General features: G+C 39.5%; 1 protein-coding gene across 2 annotated transcripts in view; it reads right to left on the minus strand.

Moving 5' to 3' along the window:
* Positions 1-23,415, minus strand: part of CWF19L2 (CWF19 like cell cycle control factor 2) — a 60,238-nt gene extending 36,823 nt beyond the window's left edge. Inside the window, exons 1-9 of one of the 2 annotated variants that reach the window (XM_066313004.1) lie at positions 23,298-23,415; positions 13,581-13,691; positions 12,767-12,886; positions 11,268-11,375; positions 9,751-9,870; positions 8,460-8,553; positions 7,260-7,375; positions 6,267-6,997; positions 281-374 (exon numbers count right to left, since the gene is read on the minus strand). In XM_066313004.1, the coding sequence (XP_066169101.1) occupies positions 281-374; positions 6,267-6,997; positions 7,260-7,375; positions 8,460-8,553; positions 9,751-9,870; positions 11,268-11,375; positions 12,767-12,886; positions 13,581-13,622 (1,425 nt within the window). In that variant the 5' untranslated portion in view covers positions 13,623-13,691; positions 23,298-23,415. Of the gene's footprint in view, positions 1-280; positions 375-6,266; positions 6,998-7,259; positions 7,376-8,459; positions 8,554-9,750; positions 9,871-11,267; positions 11,376-12,766; positions 12,887-13,580; positions 13,692-19,881; positions 19,940-23,297 lie in introns of those variants that run through there. The other variant, XM_066313003.1, reaches the window with a different exon arrangement.
* Between the last annotated feature and the right edge of the window lie 3,293 nt (positions 23,416-26,708).

Genomic DNA, 26,708 nt, shown 5'->3' on the forward strand with positions numbered 1-26,708 from the left:
AAGACAATAAATACTATAAAAAGGGCAGCAAACAACTGGTTTTTGATATGCTGTTTAACCTAAAAAGCCCAGGGTCCTGAATCCTCTGTTCTAGTCTACGAACTATCGTGTTTAAAGCAGAAATTACTGAAAAAGCAGTATCTTCAAATCCTACCCAATTTTGAAAGTCTTTATTTGCTTTAATCAATACCCTTTAAAAAAAAAAAACCCAAACAATTAAATCCCTGTGAGCTTTGAAGAAAAATTGCAGTAAATCATGACATTTTTTCACAGCCATTACCGTGTCTCCCATGAGTTCTGCTTTCACAATCCTTGCTCCCAGTTTGTTCATCTCCTCTTCACTAAGGACCCGAAGTGGCTCATTCTTTGATGATCTGTAAAACACCAGCTGCACTAAAGCCACAGAAAAACAGGGCAATATTCACCTGTGTAACTAACTATGATAAGCATACTACTAAGCACTTGTACATGTGCTTCTATTGGCAAAATAACTGAAATCAACATGTTATAAAAATGTATTTGCAGACAGAAGTTGCCAAGGACTCTGAAAAAGAGCTCAAATAAAAGTTTTATGAGGTTTGCTTCCTTTTACTTTTGAGATCAATTCAAAATTAAAAGTACTATCTATGAACATTTTCCCAGCAGGAAAAAACAGTCAAGAGTCAGTAGCAGGTATACGCAGGAAAAAAACAAGGGAAAGAGAAATAGAAAGTGTTATTTTAACCCACTCTAATTCTTCTTTCTGGCTTTGGCCATACTTTTACTTCTCAGCTTCTGCAAAATCACCTATTTCTGAGTTATTCTGTTTGTCAAACGATCTTCTGCCTCTTGAAAATTACTTTTTTCCCCATATTTATCTGCTCACAGTACAATCTTTGTATCTGAATATGTTATAGCTGATACAGTAGAGTCTCCATGGAAAATTAACTGGTACCATTTTAAAATATGAAGTCCCCCTAGAGAAGCCACAGCTGGTAATAAAGAGCATTGTACCTTAATGTTAATAATAAAAACTTAGACTATAAATTTTTACGATATTTATTAAATAAGGACTCCAAGAAATACTGCAAAGAGGAATCAAGTAAGTTTGGCTCTTGTTCTCTGACCCTAGTAAAGACTAAAACAAATTAACTCTAAAAGTAAAATATCTAACACAAAAGATACAAAAGAGTACAGTTATGATATTGGTTCCTGCTGTTAGAGAGAGAATTCACTCACTAATTGATATGGTTAAACCCTGTAGGATTTGAAGAAATCCTTGAAGATTGTGTCCTTGTTAAGCACCAGATCTCTCCAGTCCTGAGAAAACTGAAGTTGCCTGTTTTCATTCTCAAGATGCCCAACACAAATCCCCAAAACTCAGCAGAATTTACTTTAATTTCACCAGAAACAAAACATTCAAAGATTATGTTCCCACTTTTCCTTATGCTGTATCTTTCAAAGGCAGACTACTTCAGAAAAGGGAGCTAAAGGTGTTTATTAATTCCTGCATGCTTTTTTTAAAAGTGATTCTAGTGCTTGAATTATTGTCTGAACTTTTTGAGACTTGAGACATTGTTTTGATTTGCTTTTTATCTTGTCTCAAACTCTGAAGCAGTCACATTATTAAGTGTGACTTCCAGCAAACACTAGCTGATGGACTTTTCCATTAAGGGGAGATCCCTTGGACATCCAATCAGCACTTTTAATTAACCTGTGTCATAACTGTCCAAAACACTTTGATTTATAGGCTGAAGAAATTTTCTCTGTGCTTCAGAAAAGGTAAAATTTAAAAGCCATATTTCCAGCATGAGAGATGAGGAACTGAACTGGCAACACCTATTAATTCAAGCCTTCACCTCAAAGATTTACGTTTTGTGATTGACAACACTACCAAAAGAGTACATGTATTACAAGTCTTGAAACTTGAAGAAGAAAAAGAAAGCAGCAGCTTATAAACTACTCTCAAAAGGTATTTACTGCACATATCCAAACCTGAAATGTTCCAAAAGCCAGAATCTTCTACAAAACACAATATAAGGAAAAAAAAAAAAACTACTTCTGACTGAAGGAAACAGGAAGACAGGTTATTCACTATTTCAAAACACACAAAATCTCAGGAGTTAAGAAGTCATTTTAGAAGAACTTGGAAATAAGTTATGTAAATAAGCAGAGGCTACATGGTTTTGCAGGCCTAAGTAATCCCCACTTTACTAATGAGTCAGCTTAGTAATTGCATTGGCTAAGAAATATGATTAAAATATCAAAGACGATGCACAATTGGGTTTAACAGCACCAGAACGGAAAACACATGCAAAAGAAAATACCAGCTGACCAGTTTCTACATCTAGTTTGCTTCTATGAGGAAAACAATTATCTTTTCTATCATAATAATTGAATTCTTTGAACTTGAGCGAGTAAACCACTTCCGCACACAATCTCATTTCCCAAAATTTGCAGCTTTGTCCAGTTACAATTACCATTGCACTTAGTAAATGTGGCAGTTCAAAAGTAGTTACTGTTTTTGTACCTCCAACTAAAAAAAGTGAATCACCATTATTTCACAAAAAAAAGGAAAAAAAAATAAAAAGAGAGAGAGAAAAGGGACTGGAAAGAGTAGCTGCTTCTTTGCTGCTTCTTTGAAGAAAACAGTACTGAGGAAATGGTATCCCTAACTTCTATTCAAAGATTACATATTTTACTATGGCTGGCTGGATGGGATGGAATTTATTTTTGCCACAGCATTGCGGTGGTGCATTTTCTTCCACACTCTGCCTAGCTCTCCACTTCCCAGGCCATTCTGCAATCCCAGGAATTCCTGTTATGCTTTGGCCTTTGTGGACCAATGAAGTATCCCTTGACTGTAGCAGGAACTCTTGCCAGGCTAAGGTGAGAGCACACTGTCCACACCCAGAATTGCTGGTGCTGCCTCAGTGGGAACAAAGACAGAAATACTCAGTCAGACCCTGGCAGCCTCTGATCATTACTCACATGAACCACAGCCTGAGTGAATGGAACAGTACCATCGCTACGGGAATTTTCAAAATTCCAGTGACTGAACCAGATTGTGGCCAGGATATAAATGTACTGATGACTGCAGCCCAGCACGTTATGACCCCACAAACATCCCCACAAAATCTGTACAATGTGAGGCCCTCTCAGCTCTCCTAGACCACAGTGGGCTGTGCCAGTGTCGGACACCTCTCAGAACTCACCAACTCCCAAGTTTGCAAAGATTACAGCACCATCACAGAAAGCTGAAAAGGGGACCTGGGCTGAAACCCTCCACTCCTTGAGGCTCAACTCCTGCTTGTTGATAAATTCCAATACATTTGACGGATTTCACTGAACTCAAGAGGAACTCTTAACAGGCATTTTTTATATATTCACATATATATATTTATGCATTTATACACTTCTATCCATATATATATTTTTGTCCATGTGCATACACATGTGAATTAAAATACTTTATAGCAAGTAGAGTATGAATGTTGCAATCTCAGACCTATAATTGTCACTGTTGTGATTGTAGAAGATCCTACTGACTCACTATATAAATGTTACATTAGTCAATAATTAAGTACTGCTAAAATCTTGTGATTCCTCTTAAAACTCTAAATATGTTCAGACTGCTATATCAGAAGCCATGTAAAAATTTCACCTGTGGTGAACTGATACTTTTACAACATCTTACTAAGATCACATCTTGATGATATCTTGGACAGTGGTTCTTCAGGTGATCCTAATTAATTACAGATGTAATCCTTGACATATAAACTGATCAAGTCTGAGACAAAGATTGGACCTAGCCACATCTAAGCTCCATCAGGAGTTTCGAAGCAAGGGTCTGCTTAATACCTTGTGACTGAATGGAAGGGTCCCCCTAATACTTTTGTGTCTTCAGACTCTGCGTAAAACATTCTAAATCAATTTTAACTCAGTTTTCCTTTATGTGTTTCATTCATGTAGTAAATAATAGAGTGAAATCGACCACCAAACTTTGTTAAGTCTCATTTTTATGACTTTTATAGATTTATATTAAAATTACATTACTTTTGCTAATACCTTAGATGGTGACTCTTTGAGCAACCCTAAACCACTCATTAGTTAGTGACCAGCATCCCCTCTGGTGCCGTGCTTTGAATTTCTCTGGAGACAGTGCTGAAAACACAGCAGTGTTTTGGCAGCTGCTTACACAGCCTCAAGACTTTCTCTGGTTCTCGCTGTGCATGCCCAGCAAGCAGGCTGGAGTGAGCAGAGGCTTAGGGAGGGGTCACAGCCAGGACAGCCAAACAGGCCAAAGGGCTTTCCAGGCTACATAATGTCATGCCCAACAAATAAAGCCTGGAGAGAGCAGTCTTTCCAAAGTTGCTGCTGCTCAAAAACTAGTTGGGCATCAGTCTGCTCATGGGAGGCAGTGAGGGACTGACTGCCTTTGTACCACATTGTCCCCTTCCTTCACTCGTCAAATTGCCTCTCCTCTGCAGGAGTGAGAATGAGCAAGCAGCTGGGATGTGCTTAGCTGCTTGCTGGGGTCAACACACCATGCACACAAAGCAACAACCAGCTCCACACCTTCCACCCCACCTCCACTCCTGCAGGCAGGAAACAACTGTGGATTCTGCAGACCTTGTACCTGAACAAAGTCATGAACAAACCAGGACTCAAGAGGTGAGGAAGTCTCATAGGCTTCACTTCAGACACGCCACGGATCATTCTAATCAGAAGTTTACAAAGAGCATTTAACTGGTAAACACCAGGCACTTCAGTGCAACAACTGTCGGGGCAATATGTTGGAGAAGAAAAAGGATCATTAAATTTGAATGTCTAATGTTTCATATATCCCAGGTTTAATGCTACCAGATCATTTTTTCAGAGTAATCAAAACAACTATAAAAATATAGTTCTCATTTTCCAGCAAAATAGCACTAGGCAAACAATAAAATAAACAATAAAACAAAACATGACAAACACTTATGAATGGGACATAGTGAGTACAAACTAGTCAGGCCAGAATGTGGAACTACTCCTGCCATGACTTGTACTCAAGCTCATGCTTTAAAAAAAGAAACAGATTAAGTGAACATCATGTAAATAATTTACATTTTTGCTATCAATGAAAAGTCAAATTTCATTGGCTTCTATAAAAGTATATCAAGTAAAATCTGGAAAAAATACCCAACATACAAAATAAAAATAACTGTGTAGACTAAGACGCCTCTTTCTGATTAGTCATGGAGTACTCATTAAGGTACATTTTTTCTTTGGAAATACCTATGAGGTATATAAGTATACTACATGTAGGAATAATTATAAATAAAATAAATACTTCATAACCCTGCTATAAGAAGCTTTTTCTGCAAATAACTGTCATAAACATACAAGAATGAAGGAATTATATTTGATCATATTTCATTAAATGCTTTTTTCAACCAAATTATATCATTCTTCTTACATACTCCAACCAAGAATATTTACTTATTCAGCTTACCCAAGCAATTAAATAAAATCACCCTGACTCTAAAATACTTCTGCACATGCTACAAATTATTGGAAAGTTCTCAAAGAAAGGATTCATAGTAACAACCACACTAGCCAAATCACTGGAAGAACCAGCAAGCTGCTGCTACTGGACAACAGGAGGCCTTCAGCAGAGCACAAGGTCAGTTCTCTCCATCTTGTCTGACCACCTCTCCTTACTTCTCTCCCTGGTCTCTCTCAATAGCAAGTCACAGAAAATTAAATTCCTGCTGCCGATCAAGTTTGTGTTTCCTTTGCCACTTCTATTAATGCTTCCTCTTCAACACAAAAAATGCACTTTCTATTAAGTACTTTCTACTATTTTTCATATGCTACTATTTCAGCATATGATCTCATCTCACAAGTGGCAAACCTATCCCTGCTGTATTAATTATTTCAGTTTTTAGTCAGCATTTTCTAACGTTTCAAGATTGTATTTTATAAATTCAATGACTGTTAAGATATTTTGCAGGTTTTTTTTGCCTAAGAGGCCAATTTTACTGCAGTGTGAACTAACATTAGAAAGAAGCAGAAAATAACCTATCATTAGTAATTCTCAAATGTGCTGAGGAGACAGATCAGGTAGGGGATGTTCACCACTTCTGCTTAACTTACTTCTTCTAGCTGCCCTTAGCTGGAGGCCAATACTCCTCCAAAATAAAGAGATCTGATATAATCAGTGCTTACACTGTCAAAAAGGAGAAAGAGCTTTTTTTATATCTTGCCATGGAAAATACAGCAAATAAAAAGCAAGTTAAATATACCTAGAGGATGATGTTTTACTGTCAGATAAAATCTGTTTCTTCTCAGAAGTATCGCCTGCGTGTTCCTGTTGCGATTTCTCTTTTTCATCACTTGGAGCTCTTTTCCAACTTTTGCCATCAGTTTGTTCCCTAGTACCTGATGATTTTTGATCAGATTTTAATTTCTCATTGCTATCTTCTGTGTGTGTTTTGGTCCACCGTGCAGTATCCTCACCAGGTTTCTGAAAACGGCTGCTCAAAGAGCTCCGAGCTGAATCCTCCTTGGAAGAGGACTGCTTTAACTTGGAGTCTCTGGGTGCACTGTAAGACATTAAATCATCTTCAGAGGGCTTCAAAAATTTGTGTTTCAAGCTGCTTAGAGATGAACTTTTTTCCTGATTTCGTTTTTCACTGGAGTATTTTTCTGCTTTGGAGCTGTAACCCCTTGATACTGAGTCCGTGCTAGTGCGTCCACATTCCTGGTTTGCTCTTGACACATCCCTTTTGTAACTCTTGTCTTCCTGCACGCACTCCTTGCCATACTTCTCCCTGGTATAGCCCCCAAATCTGTGTCTGCTTCTGTCATCTTCATCTCGTGTCGACTTTTCAGTATGCTGTTCTTTCTTGTCTTTCCTCTCTTTCTCGCTTTCTGAATAGTCAGTCTTCTTCCATTTTCCACTCCTATGATAATTTTCCTTTTTGGATGCAGCTTCTTCAGCTTCTTCTAATCGTGACTGAAATATCTCCACTGACTGAAAGAATGAACATGGGGTATTGTGTAAGTATTTAAAATTTGCTATCTGATTCCACATATTAAAAACATTTAACAAGAAAAATACATAAAAGGCTGGATAGCTTTAAACCCCTCATCACTTGGGAGAAGCTTCAGAGGCTGTTTTTTCCTGCTTCTTCTCACGTGTTTTACTTAACACATTAAGTACTTGTGCCTTTATATGAAAGTAATCTCTTCCAAGCATCTACTAGTATGAAGCAAATTTAACTGAAGATCCTTACCCCGTATCTCTCAGCTACAATTTCCTCAAAATTTCGCTTCTCTCTCTCAGCCTGCTCCTTCATTCTTTGGTATGATTTTCGCAGCCAACTTAGTCCAGCATCTTCTACCACTGTAACTAAAGTAGAAAACAATGAGAGGTTGTAGTTTTACATCTCAATTATTTCTATTTAAAGAAAAACAGAATTAAAGCATAAATACAATTACATATTTTCATAAGTTAATGCTGGTTGTACCTCAGCAATACCACTCATTTAATTTAAGCTTCTCTAGTTTATCACAAGCAGCTTCCAAGACAGTAGTGGCATATGAGAAGTTGTGGAGTCTCTTTACAGCTTTAAAGAACCTTCCTGTCGTTCCCACATTCTGTGTCCATTCTTGGGCATAACCCTCACACACAAACAAGTGAATTCCCTTTCTCAGAAATAGAATGATTAACCCACTGCTTCCCATGTGAGAAGCTTACAGTGGTCTTAACATTTTGAACACACACTCACTGATGCCTGTCAGCTCTCACAGATCTCTGATCTCTGTGACTCCTAAAAGCGGACATGAGGCTAATGGTTTCTGGGACTGACTGTCCACAGGGAAAGGCTCTCAAAAAGCACCGACCCCACTCTACTCCGTTGACAGAATACAAGGACCATTCTCACCCCGTAATAAATGCTTCTGGACGTTATGAAAAGGTTTTTGATTTCTATGTTTGCTGGAAATGAGCAGGATAACCCTGGGGTAAGGAAAAAAGTGAAAAGGCTACAGAAATACTATTTTTTACAAACTGCATCTGTAATGTACTTCATTTTGATGTGACTCAGACTTCCGTGGGTGAATACTTTAAAACTGTAATTTGTGCAATGGAACGAAAGGAACCAAATGAGTTGACAACAATTCATCTTGTCTTGGTTAAATCATGCTTTTCTTTAATTAGTTGAAAATGGAGAATTTCTGTAAGGATATTGAAGGTCAAACCACTCAAGATTAAAATCCAGTGAAGAGAAATTCTCCAAAACAACATACTATGATACTAACCCAATATTCACAATGGAATTTTCATCCAAATTTTACTTCATTACATATATTATTAATAATATATATATTATTTACAATCCTGTTACAACAACATTAGGAGTAATTTGTTAACAACCCAAAGTCCAGAAACTGGAGACAGAAATTTAAGGTTATTACTAGAAGTTACTCTTTACCTTTCTTAACAGAAGCTTCTTCATCCTTCTCTGGTGGCAAACCTGTACCACCGTCTTTCCAATAGGGATTGAGTTCTCTCTCAGACAGCATGGCCTAAAACAGAAATAATTTTAATGTCTGCATAGCATAGGGTTCATATTTTATGGAATATCTGATAAATTTTGAGACTCTTGTGTGTGAACTCTGTGTTTTATTGTCAATTCTCTACCATCGCTTTCATAGTCTAAGCATCTGTTGTACACTTTGTTTAGGGTACCAAGCAAAAAGCAGACATTCTGGTGTAGAAAACACAGGAGTATAAACCTGCATGGACAGCAAGTAGCTGTGTGGGAGAGTCTGTAAAAATCACTCTTTTCTAAGATTAAGAATACATATAAATTTTCATTAACCATATAATACATGCTGACATTCTGGTGATTTAAGATGTTCACATTAAATGGTCCTCCAACAGCTCTGAAATAATGTTCAGGAAAAAAATCATGGAGAAAAAAAACTTTAAAAATATTAATCTCTTGTCAAAAGACACTAACAACAAAAGAACACAATAACTACATAAGAACACAATAACTACATAAGAACACAATAACTACATAAGAACACAAGAACACCAGAACAGTGATCCAGGTCAGTCTGGTTCCCAAGCACAACACAGCTAACTGGGAAATCTAATGGCAAAAGCAAGCCTGCTGTGAGATATGAAGACAAAGAAATATTAGCTAGTGATCCGTCATTACGTTTTCAGATCAGACTACACAGCATTTAACAAGATAAGTGAACAAATGAAGGAGCTACCAACTGTATGTAAAAAGAGTTAACTCAATGACAGTAACACTTTCTCCAGCCAGACCCTAAATGAGCCATATGTTCACCAACAGCTGAGACATGGAAGGCAACAACTGCTCTGAGTTCTTTCTTTAGGAAAAAACTAGCCTCAGTACCCTACACTTTAATACAGTAACTTAAGTAAACTTTTACCACACTAAACAATGGTGTTCCTTTCACACACCATGGAGAAGGCCAGACCAACAGTCTGTCATTGTTACTAACAGAACTTAGTACCAACAAAAGTAGCTTTCTCCTTACCTAGAAGACAGTTAAAAGGCTTTTCTCCACAAGACTGACGTATGAAGCCTTCCATCCAAACAGACCAATTTAATTAAAATCATTATCACATCAGGCATTAGATTTAATAACAATAAAGACTTACATGTTTAAACCAATTCATTACTTTATTCATTACACAAAATTTAGCTAAAGGCAGAAAGAAATTAAGATATTAATTCCTCCTACCTGCTCAAGTTCTTGAGCTTTCTGTCGTTCCAATACTTTATCTTTGTGTCTTTCACCTTTCACAGCTGCTACTGACGTTGTTTTCAATGACATGAAGTTTAAATTCATCCACTCTTCTCTCTTTAAAATAAACACAAAGAATTAGTGTTCATAATTTCAACAAAAACATGGCTTATGTGCCAAACCAAAGCAGTGCAACTGCCGACAAATGCTGCTAACAATAAACAATATACGTTCTACAAACACATACTAAATACTTGAATGAAAAGCAAGTATGATTTTAAGAACCCTAATCTTCCATTTTTTAATACTTAAACAAATTTCATGTCTCCCTGTAATATGAAACACATATTTACAATGGTATTTAAGACATTTGTAAACATGCAGTTTGTACAGACCACTAATTATTAGCATAAACAAATACTGCACATCTCATTTAGCTAATTCTAATCTCATGATCTCTTACATCTCTTCTAGTGTATACAAAATTTTCAGTCAGTATCTAAGCACAGATCATACTCAGATACCCAGGCCCTACCAGCACCCTTAAACTTAACAGTTATGCATCTAAATTCTGTGAACTGTACCCACAATAACAGCTAGAAGACTGCATTTACAAAACCTAAGCCAGACCAAGATTTTAAAATGACTAGACTAAAGAAAAGCAGCATATTAAAAGCCTAGATATATCTACTACCTTTATACAGGTAAAACCTGAAGCCTCAAAAGCAAGCAGTGACATACACATTGTAAGCAATTACTCTATAAAAGCAAGTATTTCTTTAAATTCTACAATTCTAGTATAGCAACCAAAATGACCAGATTACATCTATTTTGAAACATGTCCTAGCAGAAGAATCTTCCTATCTTCAACAGAGTTCAAGTCTGAGTTGTCAGTCTGAACAGATGCCATATGCCACTTTGTCTCTGTTATCTAAAAATTATGTTAGGCAACATGCCAGAGAATTTCAGAGGTGAAACAACATGCCATTTCTCAGATCTCCTCCATAAAAGAGAAGGAACTGAAAAATGATCTGGCTCAAAGTGATTCAATAATATCTGTGTCCACATCAGCAAGCAATGCGCATCAACAAATGTGGATGTGCACGGGACCTCTGGTATTCATCTGGTCCAAACCCCCACTCAAGCAAGGTCACTGAGGGCCAGCTGCCAATTTATTCAGCTGTAGAACAGCCACAAAAATTATGAAGAAAAAGGTAACATGTCTAGTCAAAGCCTTTAAGATGATGTCTTCAAGAAAATCAAACTAACTTGAAAGAGCCTCAAAACCGGATAGAAGGAATTGGTGCTGGGCAATATTAAGAGTAGTGCCTTGTTAAATGCTAAGAACTATTAGGTAGAGAAGTCTTCCAATCAGAAGTAGCATTTATCCAGCTAAACAAAGACACTTGTCTGTAAAATAGGTTTTGCTCAACAATCTGCAAAAGAGCTCCCAAGAAACCTAGGCACGTTGCACAAGCTGAATTCATCTCTGGAGTAGCTGTGAGCCTGCCCACCTGCAGGGAAGGTTCTTTTGCAGCATCTGGTTGCTTGTTGACCTTCCAAGCCTCTTCTGTGTCATCCGACTGTGACACATTTGACTCAACCCATTCAACTGAAGAATCCTAAAAAGAGAGTTTAATGTAAAGAATAAAAATAATACCTTAACACACTATTTGATAGCATGCAATATGTAGCAATTATATTTATAATCAAAATTAATGCTGATCAGCATTACTAATATAATACTGTTTAATATTTTAAAATATTGATAATAAATATTGGTATTTCCATAGAAGATGGTTCCATCGTGATCGAAACATTTCATTTCATGAGCACATCGCAATACACAACACTAGCTCACACTGGCAGTTCATTTGCATAATTCTGCTAAAATTAAAAGAGTCAATATAAAAGCAAAATCAAAACCAATTTGGCTTATAACATAACAAAAGCAAAGTTTTAAAAAATCTAAATGCATTACTAACTATGTTTCACATTTATAAAGTTATATCAGTTACACAGCACAATATAAAGCACGCTACATGCTACTGCCTGCTATTTTTGTATCCAGCTTCCTACACTTACACTTGCAAACAGTGTACTGAAATTTTTCACTTGAATCCAACAGGACTTCATCAAACAGAGTTTCTTTGCTATTCACATGAACCTGTCTTAGGAGTAAAAGACTTTGGACAGAAGTTACAGCCAAGACCGTGTTGCATCCTAGGAGTCTCTGTCGTGATTGGAAGGGTTTTGGTGACTCCCATGGAGAATGGGGGACATATGTGCCTTTAGTTACTTTTCATAGTGACATTATAGTTTTCTTTCTGGTATTAACCCCTGAAAAATAAGTCTCATTATAATGGACATTCCTTCACTCCATAAAAGCAACTCTGAAAATTAACAGTGCCACCTGACTTGCACCAAAAATGCTAGGAAGATGTCTTCCACAATGTGGCCAGAAGGCAACACCCAGATTTCAAATGCAGTCTCTGCACTGCTTTGCCATAGTGCCCCTCCGTGTGAAGACATGTCCTTACAGATTCAAACGTACAGGTCCTTCAGAGCCATGTACAACTCCCAGGTTGTTGGGAGTGTACATGGTTAAACATCTGTGAAAAAAGGCAGGGGTAATTCATGCTTAAAATCTAAGTCAAGCATTTGCAATTTTAAACACATCTTTCCATCATATACCACAGACTACAGGGTATCTATGAAATTTTCCACTCTATATCAGAATGAGGATTTTTTCATTTTCTCCCTGCAGAAAAACTGTAAGTCCCTTATTTCCTAATGAGTGAATTTAATATTATAAAATTCACAAGCACTCACATAACAGCCTATTTTAAATCGATTAAATACTCAGCACATTAAAACTGATTTTGCCGCAATTTTTCCCAACAGAAAATGACAAGAATGAGCTTTAATTTTACTAACCATGCGTAACCACAAGGACTAAAATGGTTCAAGTTTTAAGACTGTAATTTGAATCATTTTAAAATTTCTTACTTACCGAGGAACTATCAAGTAAGTCATCCTTCTTTTCAGATTTCTGTTTCTTACTTTTCTTTTTTTCCTTCTTAGCTTTTTTGGAATGCTTATCCTTTTTCTTTTTTTTCTGAACAGAGTGTTCCTACAAGTAAAGGTAAATAAGATCCAGTAAACCAAATCACCCATATACAAAAAAATAACCAAAACCTACCCACCAAAATGCACTGAAAGTAGAATATGTAAATACCTTTTATTTTTGCTACCCTCTCTTTCTTCTGTGGGTGGAGGGATGGGCTGGTGTGGTAGGGGCAGGGATGGCATACCTCACATCCATCATTAATTTTTCTTCCCCCTTTCAGTATCTTTTCCATTGGAACTAAGGCACTACAACTAAACAGGTAATTTCTACCACACTACATTTATTTTATAAACACATTTCTTCAGGTATCACTACATTATCAATACACGTCTTTCCACTGTTGAAATATCTGCACATTAAAAGGATGTGATATTCACAGGCTCCATTAAGGCTTCTCCTGTGAATGACCACAAATGAGACGGCTATGAAGCCTTGAATCCTCCAGATTTCTCCCCATGGGTCTATCACTGACAGTACTTGTTTTTCTGCATTTGGTAGAAATTAAAGCTGGAATTGGATGAGAGAATTTTTCCTCCTGGTGAATAAAAGATCATTTCTACCTTAAAAAAAGCTAATATCAAAGCATAGAGAAATCAGAAATTGGGATGCATTTAAAGATGGTCTTTAAGCCCTCAGTCTTCTGTTCATACATTCTGTAAAGGTAACTATCCAATTCAATTATTTACAATTTCATCACCTTTTCCAGTGGCTCTACACGTTCATTGACATCAGCAGGCATCCCTGTACCTTCACCTCGCAGATCCTTTAGCAGCTTGCAACTCTCCTTCTTTTCAAAATTAATTTTGGCCTAAGATGAACAGAGAAGAAAAATGACCAGGTGGAGCTCAGTAGCGTTTCCTTACAGACACACACTGACACAACCACACACAAAGGTGAGAACAGCATTTCAGGCTTCAGAATGTTCCTCCCTTTCTAGTTATGGAAATAAAACTAGAAACACTTTTACTACCTCTTCTGAAAAAATAACTATCACTGCAAGCAGTTTCAATTTCTAAAAAGGATTTTTATAAGCCTTTGAAATGCCTAATGAAATAATTATTTTTTCAGTGTCTGAAGTTCAATCTGTTATGTTCAGCATAAACATGACTTTAAGAAGCAAGTTTACTTAAGTATAACTTGTCTTTAGGAAATTCTTTATCCCATACATCATATGCTATATATCACTATACCCTGACTAAATAGGAGGAATGTTACTTCATATTATTACAACCCTAACTTTGTGTTAGATAAGTCTTGCAAATTTTAATGTGCTTTTGAGTTTTTATTTATTTGAAGGGTTTCTTTTGAAACAACTAAAATCAAAACAAAAACTAAAGGTAGAGTTTGGAATTCTTATCCTTAAACACCAACTTCTACCAGAAAGTGTTGTCAAAACAAAAGCCAAGAGAACACATACAAGTTTAAGAAAGACCAATATTTAAAACAAACAAATAAAAAAGCCTGTGCACTGCACAAGACAGTAACCTCCCTAGCAGAGGGCAGTTTCTCTTTTTTTGATATAGCCAAGAAGGAAATCTGAAGCTTTTTGTCCTGACAGAAAACAATGCTTGCAGGAAGATGACCAATACACTATAAGGGTTGAAAGAACAGAAATACATGCTAAAAAAAAAAAATTAAAAAAAAAAAAAAAAAAAAAAAAAGATTAAAGGTTTTTAAATAAGATAAAAACTGGTTTTTTTAGAAGTGCTAACTCCCAATATGGGACTGCTGTTGTATTTTTGAACATTGGAAACAACATTTTGAAAGTGGCACAACACAAAAAAAAAAAAAAAAGCCCACTATATATCTGCTCTCAAACAAAACACCCTTTTAAACCTTCCTTGTCTACTTTCTTAGCAGCCCCATGTGATAAACTTCTAATACACTGAAATGCAAGCAAAGCACAGCTGCTACCCAGACTTCTTGATTTTAAACAAAGGAATATTGTAAAACAAACAAAAAAATAGTATACATCAGCTTGAATAAAGAGACCAAGACTAAGATTTTCATCTATAGAATAAAGCTGACAGTCTACAAAGGTGAATGTTACTTCTTAAAATTCAAAAGGCAGGCATAAAGAAAGAATGAGTTAAGAACACATTCAGACATCTATTCCAAGATCAGAACATTTTCTGGTTTAGAAGTAAACAAAGTACAAAAGAATGAGCAGGACTACAATTCAGTGATAGTGAAACAGCTGTTAAGGACAACACAGCACCACTAAAACCACCCAGGACTCCAAAAAATGCTGGTGTGTTTCCTGCAACCTCTCCATGATACAGAGAGGTAACCCTGGCCACCCTAAGACATCAGGGACAACACACTTGAAAATTCATGCAGAAATATATCAGATTGATATATTCTCCTCTAGTCCATTTGGACAATGATAGCCCTTTTGTCTTAAAATATTCTGGCCTGACTAAAACAAAGTAACTAAACATGCCACATTTTTGGATGAGCAAAGGATAATAACCTCAGCTTTGAAACTCACAAAATGTCTACAAGCCACAGACTCCAAACTTCAGCTTATAACTGGACACAGATGAAACAGTAGAGATAAAGGGAACCTGAATATAGTTCTAAATGGAAAAAAAAAAGCAAACCCTGACTCCAAACTTGTTTGCTCCACAAGCAAACACAAAACAATTTGCCAAGATGTAGACTGAAAAAAAGGGCAGGCTTTTCTACATATTCCATTTCACTTTTGGTTGAGAAAGAACTGCAACTGGAGTCAACAGCTTCCTTCCACCCCTTCTGTAGTTCTCAGGCCCATAAATCTATAAATGCCACAAATAAAGGCCACTCAAGATCAGCTTGTCAACATGTCTTCATTGCAGATGGCCTCTGCCTGTCATGGAAGATTTAGCCTCTTAGCATTTCCTATAATAACGAGTATATTTTAAATAACATTACTATTTTCTTCATGCTACCAAAGCTACAAATAAACATTGCATAAAATGAGGTAATGTTATAAATAAGGCCCAAACTGAGCTTTTATACTTTTTATTAGATCTAAAAATAAGCAGAAGAAATGAAGGCAAGTATTTAAGTAATTGAGATACATCATTCTAATGAAAGAGGTGGATCATCATTTTGGCTGGAGTACACAAATACTCATTTAGAAAACAGATTGACTAGAAATCATCATCAGACTACAGACTGCTGTCTCCTCAATACTAAATGAAACAGGAATGGGCAAGATGAATGTGTAGTGGCAGATTGACCACCAGGCTGTTAAAAAGGGAAAGGCAAACAAAAGCATCAGATGGAAGTTTGTGCCTCCCAAACAAGGATACAAAATATAGAAGATTCTTAATAATATATCTATGCAATAAAAAGAAAGAAAAAAAATTAAAAATAAGAACACTACCTATAGATCTAAAAATACGAAAGAAGCTATAATTTCACCTAAATTATCATTTTAACACAAGACTACAAAGTCAGCAGCAATACCCTCTAAATCTTTCTATCTCTAAAATCTTGCTCCCTCAAATTAAAATATTCAATTTTTACTGCTCGTGATGCTTTCCCCTCACACACACACAGAATTACTTCAAGTGGAAGTGAGGTGGAAAATCTGCCTACACTACTTTATTGGCTTCAAATTTTACCTCTATATTCTACTTTTCTTTTCAAATGCTGCAGGGCATACTAGCATGTCATAAAATGTAAAAAAAAAAAAAGAAAGAAAAACTAATTAATTCTCCTGTCAGACCTACCATTCTATCTGAGGACCAACTCTAATAGTTTCTCATCTGTCAACCCACAGGAGTCCAAGCATTTAATTCACATTAAGGTTCATTAATACTTATGATACCACAGCAATATCCAGTAATTTATACCTTCCCCTTTACAAATGAGGTAAAACCTATCAAAGAAGGACAAGCATCATGCTACACTACACACTTCTGCAACACCCTAATAAAATTGCTCATGGTCTCATTTGCAACAAAAACAAGGTGAGGTCTAAGGCTGGCAATGCACTCTGCAAGGTCTGTTGTTAAGGTTCTGTAAAACCAGTAATTATTCTACAGCACAATGTCAGCAATGTTTGCCATGGCTGAAAAGAGACAAATTTTACAGTCTTTACCACAAATAGGCAAAAGGGGTCTGAATTTCACAGATCCATCTGAATGTGGGAGGAAACCAAGTTCGAGGAAAGTGCTTTCTGGTTTCCATCAGGCAGGTCATCAAGGCCAGCCTGCCCAGCAGCTGACAACATGATCTACTAAATGAAGAATAAAATTTGCTCCAAAGCAGCCTGTAATACACTGCAGATGCAAAACCCAAAAGCTATAAAAATTACATCATGCCACACCAGGAAGAAGCAGAAAATACCAAAGACACTGCAAACAGCCAAGTTATGGGTCACACAATAAATGGAGCTTGTTAGACAGCAGTTCCTCAAGGATGTCCAGAAGCAATGGAGGGAGGTCACCTAGAGCTAAAAATTCCCTCCTCAGCTCACAGAAACCCCCTGACCAACACTTTCCTGACCTCAACTCTATTTACTGTTTCAGCTCTCATGAAGGCCAGGGGAAGTTTTCCACAGCACTACAAAGACCTCGCAAATTTTCCACCTATAACTGTGGTCAATCTCTGGTTCTTAAATGATAATCACCATGACTCAATAGTCAACTTCTTCATCCAAAAGAAGAAAGACTCCCTTTTCCTCCACAAGCAACCAGAAGAAAATCTACTGCACGCCAGGTCATTACAGTATGACAAAAACATTCAATATAGCACCAGCTAAGCTTCTGTCCTGGCCACCTGCCACTGAAGGGCAGGGCTCCATTCCCACACTTCTCTCTGCACTGCCCCTCACATGTTCCCACCACCTTACCCACCCAGGCCTGCTCCTGCACTCCAGTCTCTAGGCAAAGTCACTTCCAGGACCACTCTGACACAAAATAAATCCCACCATAAGCACGGGGCAGCTTCCTGAAGAACAAGCCTACAAGTTGCCTACAAAACTCTAGCAAGGTCATCAAAGCTACTAGTTTAAGCACAAGGAACAAAGGGAAAAAGTGCACTTTGGGGAAAAGAAGTGTGGAAAAAACTTAATTTCAGCAACAGCTTCTTGTTAGGAAAGTTCAAAAAAATCTAACACCTAGCCAGTCCTTCAGACACCAACATAAGGCATTCAAAATATTTACAATGAACTTTTCTTTGTAATTTCAGGATCATCTCCCATGCTGTCATACAAACCACTCCACTGTTTAAACTGTTTTCATAATCAACTATCAGAAAGGTTGCTATGGCATGTATGACCCTCTCAGTTTCCATGACCCCAAAGCTCAGAGACAGAAAGCTCTGGTTATGTGAGTGCTCACCTCCAGGCAACTTAAACATACCCTTCTTTGCAGTTCTGATGCTTTTATACCAATTCTCTGTCTGAATAACACACTCACTTTTGTGAATGCTTAGATTATTTTCCTAGTCTCGATATTCCAATTATTGCTACATCCACAAAGATTTCCCAAGGAAGACAGCAGTGGAAACACAAGAAAGAGCTCAGTTTCCAGCCCAACTTGGCAACTTGCAACAGACAGCTGCCTGCACCACCACCTCCTCCAGACACAGCTTTGCCAACTGGAAATGTCACTCTTGTCATTTTCACCTGCCAAAAGGCACAGAAAAAAGGTCACTGAAGCAACTATCACTTCAATAATTTAAGCTTCTTGTGATCAATAATCAAAAGTCAGATGTGATTTAAAGAGCAGGCTGCAGGAGATGTCAGCCTTCAGTCAGAAACATCTGGGAGGCAGCAGCAGGTCTGCTGGTACACAGGCAGACACAACAGATAACTACAAGCTATTACTGCTAGGAAACCATGAACAGGTATTTCACGTTAATGCAGGACCTCTCTACTGCTGTGGCAAAGCAAGCTCCAGAGGAAGGCCTTACAGAATATAGCAATGAAGACATCTGGTTTCATCACTGACCTTCAAAAATGACAGGTCTGTTAAAGCTGTTGCTGCAAAAATGCATATAGGTGCTTGTGACAAAAATTAGAAAATCCTCTGTGAAAAGGCAGTATTCACTTCTCAGTACCATTACTCTTCCAATACCACAGACTTAAGTACTGAAGTGCTTCTTTTCTTCAGCAGGTGAGAGTTAGGGATGTAACACTTCATGTTGGATTTAAAAGGGAAAGAACAAAAAGGAGGTGCTTACTGTTACAGCACAGAAACACCTATAAGCCCTAACAGAGATATGTTTTGCTACTAATTGCTGCCTAAGGAGAGATTTCTGTAATTTTCCACTGAAAACTGCAACACAAAATAGTGCCAAGCACTCCATCACCTCAGCAAATACTGCTCACTGCAAAAAGCCAACTGTTAGGCTTTTAGGAGGAAATACCTGATAGTACTTCACCAGCAAAACCTGCTGATTTCACAGCTTCTTTAGAGCTCTAGTACTGTGAACTCAGTGATACTATTATACACCATTTGTTGTTTGCTTTTAATTTTAAGTTGTATTTTCAAAGAAAATAAAAAACGTAAACCAAAAATAAAAGGGAGAAGTCTAATCAAAAGCATCAAACAAAATGTTTCCAAAAATAATGGCTTGCAAATCTCAAATCGATTTTTTCAGAAATACAAGAAACTTACAGAAATACAAATACGTGAAACTAAACATGTAATTTCTTGTTTGTGCAATGAATTTGTTTTATGGTATCAATTTATTTCCATTGTTTCAATAACAGACATTATTTGACTGAGGTCTTATTTATCTACACTCAACTTCCAATCTCTCAGTAATCCTTAAAAATTAAAAGGAAGGATTTTCTGCACAAGGAATGGTCAAACCACCACCACCCTCAGAGGCCAAAGAGTGAGAGACTCGAAGTCCATTGAAAAAAAACCCAAGTAACAGAAGAGCAACCCTAAAATACAAAAATACCATATGAGACAACAGACATAAGAATAATCCAAAATTTGAAGTCTTGATAAGAAGTGTTCATGTCTAGGAAAAACACACATCTCTGCTCTTACTGCAACACTCATCACATTATTTTCTTGTTGTAAATTTGTAAACCAAAATAGCAGTGTCATGAACTGTCGTGCTTATCAAAACAAGATGCTATTTCTGAAGCTTTATGACAATTTGCATGCCAACATTTAATTATTTGATTATTGATCTTTATCATAAACATTATCAGCTGCTGGGTTTTATCAGTGTGGTTTGGAAGATAGACCACACAAATAAAATAATAGGCTTTCAAGATTTAAAAGAGAAATGTTGATCAATGAATTGTGTGGCATGTTGCTTCATCAAAACAAGTGCAAGTTCACTATTTCATAACAAAAAGCTCCTTAAGGTAAGTTGGCTGAACATCTCCTCTTTCCAGAAACAGATCTTCTGAAGTACAGTTATTTCTGAAAATTTCTAAGATTACCAGAAGCAAAGACAACACAGATTTCCAACTGTCTTTCCCAAAGTAAAGGGGTGCCAGGATTACAACCACAAATAACTGTCCTGACTATGTTAGCCAGCTGTGGCAAGTCCTGCTAATCTCTTGCTGCCTTTCTAAGCAAGACAATCAAAATACATTGAGAAAAACTATCTTGCAATAGTTTTCTCCTAGTTCTGTTCATAGAATCATAGAATACCCTGAGTTGGAAGGGATCTACAAGGATCATTGAGTACAGCTGCTGACCCTGCACAGGACACCCCAAGAATCACACCATGTGCCTGGGAGCGTTGTCCAAACATTTCTTGAACTCTGCCAGGCTGGTGCTGGGAACACTTCCTTGGGGAGCCTGTTCCAGTGCCCAACCACGCTCTGGGTGGAGAACCTTTTCCTGATACCAAAGCTAAACCTCCCCTGACACAGCTTGAGGCCATTCCCTGGGTCCTGTCACTGTCACCACAGAGAAGAGATCAGTGCCTGCCCCTCCTCTGCCCCTCACAAGGAAGCTGCAGACCATGATGAGGTCTCCCCTCATCTCCTCTTCTCTACACTGCACCAGCCAAGTGACCTCAGCCTGTCCTCATACACCTGCAACCTCTAAGCCCTTTGCTGTTGTTGTCCTCCTTTGGACACTCTCTCCAGCTCAATGTCTTGCCTACCTTGTGACACCCAAAACTGCCCCCAGCACTGGAGGTGAGACTGCCCCAGCTCAGAGCAGGACAATCCTCTCCCTCGGCCACTTGGCTGCTCCACTGCAGCAGGCAGCCCAGCCACAGTCAAAGCAAAGCAGAGAAAGTCAATACACTTAGGACATTAATCTGTTCTCACACAGCCAGCAACAAGTCCATTTCTGAAAAGCAGACAGCACAGTATTGACATGGCAATTATGACATCCTCATGCTTTCACATTATAAAATACTAAATTGACTTTTCACAGAAATAACAGAGTAGCTACAGGAGAAGTCTTAAAACTGTTGCCCTTTTACATAGCTATATCAGGTTATTGGGGCCATAAATAGGAAAAAGAAACATGAAATGAGTTTAATGAAAAAAAGTTTCATTCCTAAATTTCTCTATCAGCCAAATTAGTAATAAAGGAATCCCTACAGCTTCCGTTGTCCCACATGGACTCATACAGGATAAAATGCTTATGATACACTTTTGCTAACATATTCTAAAGCTTTGGTATAGAAAAGGGGGTGGAGGGGAAACTCCCAACCTTCAGTATGGCCTCTCCTTACTTCAACTTTTTGTTCTTACTGAAAGGAAAATAAATACTTCAAGGACATTCCTAAGATGATAAACAGCAAATCCATAGGCAACAGCAAAGAAAACCATTTGATCATTAATGTATGTTTTAGTCTTACCCAACACACCCAAGAGAACCCTTGAAAACCAGAGAACCTGACTTAGCTTTAGGTCGCTTGGAAGTGAAAACATAACAATGTGGAAACATAACACAGACTCTATATTGTGACTTTCAGTAAGAAGCTGAAAAGTCACATCAGGGAAGTTTCTCATCAGCCATACAGGGATAAGCATTTCTAATGGTTAACTTCTGTAGAAAACAACACCATTGTCTCCTACACTCCATGAAAAATGGACCGGAAAAATCATAGTGTCCAGTATTTCACAAATTATACTCTATTCTGTTTCCCCTGTACTGGATTTCCCAGTGCTCTGACATTCTCACAACTGGGAATCGAAGCTATATCCCAACTAAAAAGTGTCCAGCAATGCCCAGGGAAGCTGAAGTGTATACAGGCTTAAGTTCAAAGTGAGTCATCTCCAAAACGTTCCTGCCTCCTCCAGCAGGAACAACTAAAGGCTAAACAACTTTTCAATCAATAGCTTTCAACATCTATTTTAGATTTTAAGCTATTCTTGTCCAGATGGAAGTGCAGGCTCTTTGCAATATGCTGTACAAGAGACCCTACATCATCTGAAAGTTCACTTCCTTTGTCTGCTTGAAGCTGGCTACCAGTAAAATCCTTAATACTACCTAGTTTTTAACCTGAAAGAGCCAGCAGACAGCACTTCTCTATTTCCTTCTCCATATCATTTAACAATTTTACAGAACTCTCTTGTATTTACTTTATTTTCAGCCAATCTCACAACCATATTCTCTTTCCATACCCTTTCATTTCTCTTATCCCCTCTTAAACCTCAGAACAAGCCATGCCACTTAAGTGATGTGCCATCTGTGATGTCAGCATTCACTCTACCTACAAGTCTCAACAAGAATCACCACAAATACCAAAACCAGCACACAGGCAGGTTTTGAACAAAATGCATCAGGATTAGCATGGGTCTCCAAGACACAGCAGCTCTACCAAAGCACCTGTGAGAGGGAGCCTCCAATTTCTTGTCTTACAGTACAGCACCATATCACCAGGCAAGTAACTCAGCCTACGAAATCAGGCTCCCACTTCTTAACACACGCACATAACTTCAAGTTATTACCACTCCATGACCAGAATGTTGCACTGGAGGGATACAGGCTCTTTAGGAAAGACAGGCCACAAGACAAGGAGAAGGAGCTGCCCTTTATGTCTCATTTAAAGAAGGGCTGAGAACTGCGCCTCTTCAGCCTAGAGAAGGGTCGGGGAATGAGGGTGTATCAAGGTATATTAAAAAAAAAAAAAAAAACTGAAGAGAGAATGTAAAGAAGACCGACTCCGGCTCTTTCCAAAGGTGTAACCACAGAAATACATAATAAGTGAAACACCAAGAGGATCAACACCACAACTGGTAAAACGCACGAAATCAGGCGGGTGTCAATCAGAAATGCCAGACTGCGTCCTGCCACTGTCGGTGCCGCAGCCCGGCTCCCCTCGGCAGCGAGGGGCTCTCCCCACGCCGTCCCCTTCTCCGGCTGCCGCGGCCAGGGCAGCCTTCAGGAGCGCACCGACCCCGCGCAGCACCCAGAGCCAAGCCTGGGGAATGAGGAGTGCGGAGCGGCCCCGGGGCAAGGCTGGGCCGGGCCAGTCACCCCACCTGCGCCAGCAGCACCTCTCGCCGCTCCCGGCTCCGCTAGCCCTGCAGCCCGGACGCCATCCGCACGGCCCGCCGGAAGCCGCGAGCGGCCGTACGGCAGCCCCGCCGCGACACTGTCGTGAACAGCGCCCCGGGCCAGGGCGGGGCGGCTGCGGCTCCTCACGGCGGGGACGGCGGGGACGGCGGGGACGGCGCCGTGGGGCCACGGCGGGGACCTCTCCGGAGGCGGCTCTGGTGCCGCGTCTCTCAGCCCCTCTGCTCTCGCCCGCGTCCGTCGGGACGCGCTCGGCTAATGAGAGGGTTATAGAATCAATATCCTGAGTTGGAAGGGACCCACAAGGATCGTGGAATCCAGCTTCCGCACACGACCATCCCCAAGAATCACACTGTGTGCCTGAGAGCATTGACCAAGAGCTTCTTGAACTCTGCCAGGCTGGTGCTGTGACCACTGCCCTGGGGAGCCTGTTCAGTGCCCAGCCACCGTCTGGGTTAAGAGCCTTTCCTCAATATCCAACTTAAACTTCCCCTGACTGAGCTGCACGCCAGTTTCCTCGGGTCCTGTCAATGGTCGCCAGAGAGAAGAGATGAAATCAGTGCCTGCCCCTCCTCTTCCCCTCCCAAGGAAGCTGCAGACCGTGATGGGGTCTCGCCTCAGTCTCCTGCAGGCTGAACACACCAGGCGACCTCAGCTCTTCCTCATACACCTTCTCCTTCACCATCTTTGTTCCCCTCCTTTGGACACTCTCTCCGGCTCAATGTCTTTTTTATATTGTGGCACCCAGAACTGTCCCCAGCACTGGAGGTGAGGTGACCCCAGCTCAGAGCAGAGCAGGACAATCCCCTCCCTTGCCCAGCTGGCCATGCTGTGCCTGATGCCCCCCAGGACAGGGTTGGCCCTCCTGGCTGCCAGGGCACTGCTGGCTCATGTTCAGCTGGTCACAGACCAGGACACCCAGGTCCGTTTCCATGGCGCTGCTTTCCAGCATCTCATTCCCCAGTCTGTCCATACATCCAGGGTTGCCCCATCCCACCCACCCAGGTGCGTTCCTCACACCTTGCTCAGAGCTCACCAGCCTCACAGGTGGAGGTCACAGCAAAGACCATGTCATGAGCACAGCAGCTCATTGGAACCCTGGGCTGCTTGACCAACAGGACCACATAGGGCATCAAGGGGCATCAAGGAAACTTCCCTGCCCAACCATCCAAAAGCCTCTCCAGCAGCTGAGCTGTCCCTGGCAGCTACACACCCCACAGTCAGACAAGGCTGGCTTACCGCCTCAACCCCGGGTTTCCCATAGCAACGTCTCTGACGTCTCAATCCTTAAAATAGTTTAATCATGATACTACAACAAAATAACAGTTTGAGGTGGGTGCCTTCAAGGAGGGACCCCAAAAGAAGAAACCTCAGGGCTCTTACACCCCCACAAGCACAATCCAAGCAAAGTCACATCTGAAACCCTCGGCTCCTTCCGTGTCCTGAGTGTCTGGGCACCTGACTGACACCACATATCCCTGTGCCCTTTGGCCATTTCACAGTCTCTTGCCTCAGGCTCAGGCCTCTCCCCAGAGCTCAGCCTGCAGCTGCACACCAAGCACTAAATGTAATCCTCAACAAGGGGGATACTGATATCCATCCTGCTGGGCTGAAATTCCCTTACGAAGACTCTGGCCTCCTTATCCAGATTGGCATTAATGACAGCAAACAAGGGAACGCAGCCCAAAAGATGCTCATAGGTGCCAGTGCCATGCAATGCCCAGTGCTCCCCATTACTGTGAACACCTCCAGGTGATCTTCCAGACACTTTCTTGATGGTTCAATGCATCCATGCTAGACTGTGACCTCTGTAATGTCAGGGTCCCAGCCGCTCAGAATATACCTGGGTGAGCAGAGGGAAATTAAAAATAGGCATGTTCAAGTACTTGAAAGTTGCAGTTGGCCAACAGTATTTGACAGGGCTTCCATGCCTCTAGTGATGTAAATGTTTAAATGGAACATAATTTCTCTGAGATGGCATCAGAGCATTATTAATGTGTCTGACACCAAATGTGTCCACAGCTGCCAAGTAATAACGTTCTTTAGGCCAAGGTCTGAGCATGGAGCTTGGGTAATTTGTTAGCTATTTGCATGGGACAGTATGTTTTCAAAGTGATAACAGTAATTTAATCATCATCTCCATGGTGGTATTAAATGTGTAAATTGAATTTGCATATTTGTTCAATTTATGCTGACAGTTAACAGCATCTCAAGAAAAACCTGTTGTAGATCACCACTAGGTGTAGAATGATAACTGATAGACTTTCATAGGCACCATTTGGAAAAGCAGCATGTGAACCCTCTTCAGGGAGCCATTTACAGAGCAAACAGATGGATACAGAAGATGTTCCAGCAGGATTGACTAATGCTACTTTCCGTCCTTGGCTATATGCAGCAAAGTACACTGCTTGAGACAGGAGAAGCAAGAAAAGAGCATGTTTGCCACTTTAAGGAAAGCCTCTTCTCTGATTGTGATGTGCTCTTCTCACAAACAAATTAGTTTCTTTCCATTCCAGTGCTACCACTTGTTCCATGCAGCCAGCAGAGTATCTCAAGTGGGTGCTCTCTAACTCACTCAGCACACAGCCAGGCATATGGGCTTGATAGATTTGTATTAAATCTAAACAGAAAATTGATAGTCAACAAGCTGAGCCAACTACTTGTGACTGAATCAGTTTCGTAAGTATTTGAAAATTAGAACAGAAAGTCTGGAAACTGTGGTATAGCGTGAATAGTGACAGATGTGGACAATTTGGGAGTGAGAACAGGGAATGTGTTTTCCACAGCAGAAAGTTACAGACAAAGAAGAGGATTCAAAGCATGGGATGAGCTCTTGCAGTGTTAGGTGTTGTTCTTCATACCTGTAACCCTCCATGTCGTTAATAGGGTGGTTGTGTAAATTCTAATTTAAAACCGTTTTCTAATACTCCTGGTTTTAGGAAAGAAAATGCCACAAATACTCTAGAATCTCAAAAACTGACAAATACACTCTGGAATCTCAAAAACAGTAAAACCTAGAAAGTCATGTCTGAAAGCTGCCTTTAATTTTGAAGTCAGCAGTTAGGGAATTGGTGACATAATTTAGTTTCATTTCCTCTCCTTGTTCAAGAAAAGTATTTTCTCAAAGGAAGCAGGTAAAAACTAAAGTTTAGCCTTATTTCTTTAAAGGTATTACTATGTATGAGAGCTCCTCACATGCTCAGAAATCTTCAGTGAGCCTAGAGAACGACTTCTTGGTATACCAGTTTTAATGGTCAGCTGGGCACCTCTGTTCAGTAGTCTCATTCTCTGTGCCAAAATTAAATAGGCTAATAAAACAGTAATGCCTTGGAGATACTGATTTTTTATTAACTTCTTCAGGGAGGAATTGACCTTTC

Source organism: Sylvia atricapilla, chromosome 2 (genome assembly GCF_009819655.1).
Source record: "Sylvia atricapilla isolate bSylAtr1 chromosome 2, bSylAtr1.pri, whole genome shotgun sequence".
NCBI classification, from domain to species: Eukaryota; Metazoa; Chordata; class Aves; order Passeriformes; family Sylviidae; genus Sylvia; species Sylvia atricapilla.